Source organism: Notothenia coriiceps, unplaced genomic scaffold (genome assembly GCF_000735185.1).
Source record: "Notothenia coriiceps isolate Sejong01 unplaced genomic scaffold, NC01 NC01_scaffold00020465, whole genome shotgun sequence".
In the NCBI taxonomy this organism is placed as follows: Eukaryota; Metazoa; Chordata; class Actinopteri; order Perciformes; family Nototheniidae; genus Notothenia; species Notothenia coriiceps.
This window is the reverse complement of record NW_011353166.1, coordinates 7,351-14,065: the sequence shown is the minus strand read 5'-3', so window position 1 is coordinate 14,065 and position 6,715 is coordinate 7,351. Positions and strand designations below refer to the sequence as shown.

General features: G+C 41.5%; 1 protein-coding gene across 1 annotated transcript in view; it reads left to right on the top strand.

Annotated features, from left to right (window-relative positions):
- Window positions 1–1,890: 1,890 nt before the first annotated feature.
- The window catches only part of LOC104952712 (N-acetylgalactosaminyltransferase 7-like), a gene marked incomplete at its 5' end in the record, with an annotated part of 10,493 nt that continues 5,668 nt past the window's right edge, over window positions 1,891–6,715 (top strand). Inside the window, 5 exons of the mRNA XM_010779577.1 lie at window positions 1,891–2,057; window positions 2,441–2,571; window positions 2,717–2,796; window positions 4,614–4,796; window positions 6,239–6,368. Of these exons, the coding sequence (XP_010777879.1) occupies window positions 1,891–2,057; window positions 2,441–2,571; window positions 2,717–2,796; window positions 4,614–4,796; window positions 6,239–6,368 (691 nt within the window). The remainder of the gene's footprint in view (window positions 2,058–2,440; window positions 2,572–2,716; window positions 2,797–4,613; window positions 4,797–6,238; window positions 6,369–6,715) is intronic.

The window sequence follows — 6,715 nt, the reverse complement described above, 5'->3', positions numbered from 1 at the left end:
ACATACACACACAACGGTGTCTTCACAGGTCTCACTAAAAAATCTTTTTAGAAAGCTGCAGCTGATTCAGAACACCGCTGCCCGAGTCCTCACTAACACTAAGAAAGTGGATCAAATCGCTCCAGTTCTGGAGTCTTTACACTGGCTTCCTGTGTGTCAAAGAATAGATTTCAAAATACTGCTGCTGGTTTATAAATCACTGAATGGTTTAGGCCCAAAATGCATTTCTGACCTCCTGCTAAATGATGAACCATCCAGATCTCTCAGGTCTTCAGGGACTGGTCAGCTTTCTGTCCCCAGAGTCAGAACTAAACATGGAGAAGCAGCGTTCAGTTATTATGCTCCAAATATCTGGAACAAACTCCCAGAAACCTGCAGGTCCGCTAACTCTTACTACTTTTAAATCCAGGCTGAAGACTTTTCTTTTTGTCGCTGCTTTTAATTGAACTATTCATATCTTAAACTGCACTGTAACTTTTATCCATGTATTTTTTCTTTTAATGTTTATTTTATTAGCTTTTCTTTTTAATGACTGATTTTAAATGCCATTTTCTTAATGTCTTTCATTTTTTGTAAAGCACTTTGAATTGCCTTGTGTTGAAAAGTGCTATATAAATAAACTTGCCTTGCCTAATAAAGATTTCATGTGACACATACAATTGATTTGTTGATGGGAATTAATGTGAATAAATTAACTCTAGGTTAACGGTACTCTTGCTATCACTACTCACCTATAAACCTTGTCCCTCATGCTAGCCCTGACAACACCGGTAAGCACACCTTCATCTAGGCTGCACTGTAACGTGTCCTGGCTTGTAGTGGTTCTCTCCTCTATCTACACTCTTCTTGTCATCTTTGTAAAACGATATCAGACTGGTAATTGACACAGCCATGACTTCTAGTTAAATTCAGTGTGGCTAAAATGAAAAGCTTTGTTAAAATATGCAAGCACGCGAAAGTCAAAATCAGCTTTATTGTCATGTTATACATCCAGAAATATCGTTTCCCACAGTGTGACATGTATACATAAAACGGCCTAGATAAACGTGGTATACATTAAACAAAACAAAAAGGGCCTAGATAACCGGGGTATACAGTTTAAAATGTTAATATATTTAAAGTGTTCAAAGTGCAGTTTCAGTGCAAGTCAGTTGAAACGATCTTAAGTTGGCGTGACGTTGAAGTCGTGCGACCCTGCTGCTGTACTGGCTTGTAGTTCGTTTATAGCATAACGTTAGCATTTCGCTTTTGGCGACTAGATTTATGATTCAAAAATTATAAAAGTAGGGTTGACATGTGGAGATTATCCGGCTGAACAAAACGTGATCCCTCTTAAATGTGTGTCAACCACAGACCTTATTTCGAGCTATTTTCCAAAATCCTATGGAGAATTTGCATTGGTTTTTCATGAAGGAACCGGAAGAAGTTTACTTCCGGGTTTTTCGACGCGTCACTGCGGTTCTCTATTGTCTTTAAGGTCACATCCAGCTACTAACACAGAAGATATATTCACGTCCAGCTTCAAATGACAATAACTAAAACGGTAACCCGACAAACCCACATCCTAAACTTTGAGGAAATTGACTTACGACTGCATAGTTCCTGGTGTGAGTCTCAGTGAGAGGCTGCCTGAATGCTGTCTCCATAGATAAAGCACACTTAGCAATACTTAAAAATATTGAAATATCTGGAAAGTCTCTTGCAGTAAAAATCTTTCAGGGTCCCTATTCATTTCTTTTTTAAACAATGTTTTTATCAACATTTTATACAATAAAACACATGTATACAGTGTACAGTTCCAAACATACAGAAGTGCACTTCTGTTGAATTAGAAAATGTGTAACATAAGTATAGCTGACCTGCCCTCTGCACTCTGTCCCACCTCTGCAGGTGTAAGTACTGGCATTATGATGACAGACTGATGACCTCCAGTGTGGTGATAGTCTTCCATAATGAAGGCTGGTCTACACTGATGAGAACCATCCACAGTGTCATCAAGCGGACTCCCAGTAGATACCTGGCTGAGATAGTCATGATAGATGACTTCAGCAACAAAGGTGGGTTTGCTTTCCTCACTTACAGTATAATGATTGGGGGGGGGGGGTCACAATATGATTATATCTTGAACAATTCAGCATCAACCACAGAAAGGAGGAGCCCTCCCTTAGCACTTATGTGAAAACTAAATAGCAGACTACCAACCTCTGTCACCATGGTGAAGTCACATTGTTTGGCAAGGGAATTAACAGTGTGTTCTTGGCCCACGGAGCAAAGCAACATATGATTCCCTCTGAGACCAGGGCTCCACATCAATGCCCAGTGGAATGTCTCAGTGCACAATAAAGGTCGTGTGTGTGTGTGTGTGTGTGTGTGTGTGTGTGTGTGTGTGTGTGTGTGTGTGTGTGTGTGTGTGTGTGTGTGTGTGTGTGTGTGTGTGTAGAGCATCTGAAGGAGCGTTTGGTTGATTACATCAAGCAGTGGAACGGTCTTGTAAAACTCTTCAGGAATGAGAAGAGAGAAGGACTGATCCAGGCCAGGAGTATAGGAGCACTGAAGGCCACTAAAGGACAGGTACGGTATGATCCCCGCCTCCTACTACCACAACTACTGAAACCTAACTTATACCAAGTCTGAAACACAGTTGGTAGCATTGATCAGACTGACAACGTGACATTATTTTTAAACACAAAGCAAAACAGACATGTTTATGTTCCAGGTGCTGATCTACCTGGATGCTCATTGTGAGGTTGGAGTCAACTGGTATGCTCCACTGGTTGCTCCTATTTCAAAAGACAGGTAACACACACACACACACACAATTTTTCAAATATCATACAAGGTAGAAATTGAATAGAGCTGTGTACAATGCACACACACACACACACACACACACACAACACAACATACAACACACACACAACATACACACACACACACACACACACACACACACACACACAAACACACACACAACTGTTGATCTGGCCGTTATCCAATAGAGTTTACAGACTGCTTTATTACTTATTGCAGTCCGTTATTTTAATCATATTTCTTTTCAGCACATGTCTTTTTATTTATTTAAACATTTACAATATATTTGTATTTACTGGTCCTTTTTTGTTAGGCAGTAGGTACGGTTCATACAGAAAACTTTGTGATACATTTTATGCGAGAATTTATTTGACAAAGATCATCAGTAAGCTACTCTTGGTGCATGCAAAAAGCAACTTTTACTCATAACATCATCAGTGTTGGTGTCCAGTTCAATCTTGATATCTGTAATCAAATATAACCTTCTTTCAACCTCATTATATCCCTGGAGGGCAATTGGCCTTCTAGCAAGGTATATTATTAGGAATGGATAGACATACAGTAAAGTAACGGGGAGTGGAAGTGGGCTAGAAGTCCACATTTGTTCTCTTTCCTTTATTCCTATCTAAAGGGTTGTCCTGCAGCACATTCAAAGTCATCATTATACATTTTTAATCCTGACCAAGTGATAGAGATGTATGGGTTGCTATTATTTCACAGATGTTTTTGAGATTGTGTATATTCTTATGTATGTATTAAATAGCTTCTGCTCTCAGCTGATGCTGCAGTATTCTGTTTCATGCAGAGTATAGTTATGCATAAGAAGAGTCTAGCCGCAGGGCTACAAAGCATGGCTTCACTTTTTAATATCAGCACTACAGCGTTGAGCATTGTATGTGCTGAAACCAATTCTGCAGGTTGTATGTACATCCTGCTCATTTTAGGGGAGTTTCTGTGATCTATGATGTGCACCTGAATTCATGCATTTGTCTTGGACATGAAGTTTCCCCATGTGTCAGTCCAGCCTGAAGGGCTGCTGCTGCTGCATGCAGAACAGAAACACTGTGCTGTCAGGTTTTGTAATGACACAGACAACACTCTCAGCTGTATAACTCATTATGGACACTGAAAGCATCATCCCAGCCTAATACAGACACTGGGTATTGTGGATTAATATCAGATACTTTAAATAATATTGTTCTTGATTTTGTATCTATCATGGGCATATATCATTATGCAGAGCCACTGCACAACACAGTACTAATCACAGCAAGTGTTGACTTCCGCTTACTATACTGTGTGTGTGTGTGTGTGTGTGTGTGTGTGTGTGTGTGTGTGTGTGTGTGTGTGTGTGTGTGTGTGTGTGTGTGTGTGTGTGTGTGTGCGCGCGCAGGACAGTATGCACAGTACCACTGATAGACTATATAGATGGTAATGAGTACACTATGGAGCCACAGCAGGGTGGAGATGAGGACGGCCTGGCTAGAGGAGCCTGGGATTGGAGCCTGCTCTGGAAGAGAGTTCCTCTTAGCCAGAGAGAGAAGGACAAGAGAAAACACACCACGCAGCCCTACCGGTACACACAGCATGCTAACCCTCATCCCTCTCTGTTTGTGTCTCCATCTCCTATCCCTCTGTCCCACCTGTCCTCTCCTCCACTGTGTCTCACGCTGTCTTGGTCTCTGAAACCCCACCGGCACTTTTATGCGTCTTTGCCTGTTTTTCTTTCCTTCATGTACACCACCCCTACACCTCTTCCCCCCATGTGTCTTGAATGCATGGCCCCATCCCCACTCTGTCAGAACGGTGTCTACGGTGCCTCTGATCGACTCTATCAACGGCCAGAGTTACACCATGGAGCCCCAGGGTGGAGGAGACGAGGACGGCTTCGCTAGGGGAGCCTGGGATTGGAGCATGCTCTGGAAGAGAGTTCCTCTGGGAGACAAAGAAAAAAAACGGAGAAAAACTCAGACTGAGCCATATAGGTACAGAAAACCAACCCCTCCTGACTCATCTGGACAAATAATCTTCACAAGTTAGTTTATTGTATTTTAGCAAGAGCAGTAAAACACAGAAACCAACTCAAAAATGAACCTGAATAACTGAAATATTTATGCAGGGTGGAAAGGTGCCATCAGTTAATACTTAATACAAACTCTTCAGATCTTTCAAATGTGCAAAACTTGTATACATCACATTATTTAGTCCTCCCATACTGAATATTACAACTAACCAACTAAACCCAAAGTGTGCAACTCCTCTGATGGGGAGTAGCTCACTCCTGTCCTGTCTCTTGTCTGCGTGTGGGCCTCAATCTTTCTAATATTGGGAGTTAACTGTGGGCCCTGTTTGTTTCCTCCAGACAGGGACTGACTCTCGTACGTCTTCTTCTCTTCGTCCTATGTGTTTTCATTGGTCCTGTTTAGCAAGTAATTTTCCCGTTTTTTGGGCCCAAGTCAGTGAATCTACCTTTTTTTCTTTTTGTCTACTTGAACTACAGGGACTTTAACGGGATATGACACCATCAGCCCTGCCTTAAGTGAGATTGTTAAACCTGAATTTAGAAGCAGAGTCGGGATGAGTTTGTCATTTTGTTTGGTCTTCACGGGAACTTCTGGTGTGGATTGGGTTCGGACGGGGGCACCATCACCCCCACTTTCCTCCAATGTTTCATTCATCTTGTCTCATTGTCAGTCTTTTCTCTCCACTTTCCTTCTACTCATATCTTATTGTTCTATGTTGTTGTTGATGTTGTTATTATTAATACAGTAACTGACTGTCTGGGCTTTGAAGGTGGAGTATGCAATTCTAGAGTTTATATTTGGACTCCGCACCCAAACCGTCTCCCGTCAGTGCTCCTTCCTCTCGCCCGTTCTCATGGGAACAGTTTTGTATTTGTTGTATTCACATGTAATTTACAGGGCTGTGTATGAACAGCACATTCTGTTTCAGCACACAGAACACACAGCTAGCTGATCGTGAGGAGATATTTCTCTGAATTTGACAAAAACTTGGATTATAATGGCTGACCTTTATTTAAGGGCAATGTAGATGCCAATGTTAAGAGATAATTCAGCATTTTACATTACATGATTACATTACATGTCACTTGTTAGACGCTTTTATCCAAAGCGACTTACATTTTCAATACTGTGGGCAATCCCCAGAGGAGCAATTTGGGGTGAAGTGTCTCAGGGACACAACGACATGCTGACTGCAGAGGGGTTTGAACCTGTGACCCCCGATCCAAACACCAACGCACTAGTCCACTGCGCCACAGCCTCCCCCTTTTAAAGTGTGATATAGAATAAAGGAATAGAAGGTTTCATTATTTGATGTTCAGAGAGTAAGCTTCAGTGTGAAAGATACACAGTTTGAGCATGTCTATTAGTCTGTTTCTGGATATGTGTCTGTTTTGAACCTGCAGGTCTCCAGCCATGGCGGGGGGGCTCTTTGCTATAGAGAGAGACTTCTTCTTTGAGCTGGGTCTGTATGACCCAGGGCTTCAGATATGGGGAGGAGAGAATTTTGAAATATCATACAAGGTAGATATTGAATAGAGCCGTGTATACACACAGAGGCGGATAAAGGACTATTACATACATACATACATACATACATACATACATACACACACACACACACACACACACACACACACACACACACACACACACATACATACATACATACATACATACACACATACATACGCACACACATACACACACAAATACATATGAACACATTCATACACACCCATACATACACACATACATACACACATAAACACACACACACACACACACACACACATACATACATACATACATACACACACATACGTACATACACACACATACACACACATACATACACACACACACACACACACACACACACA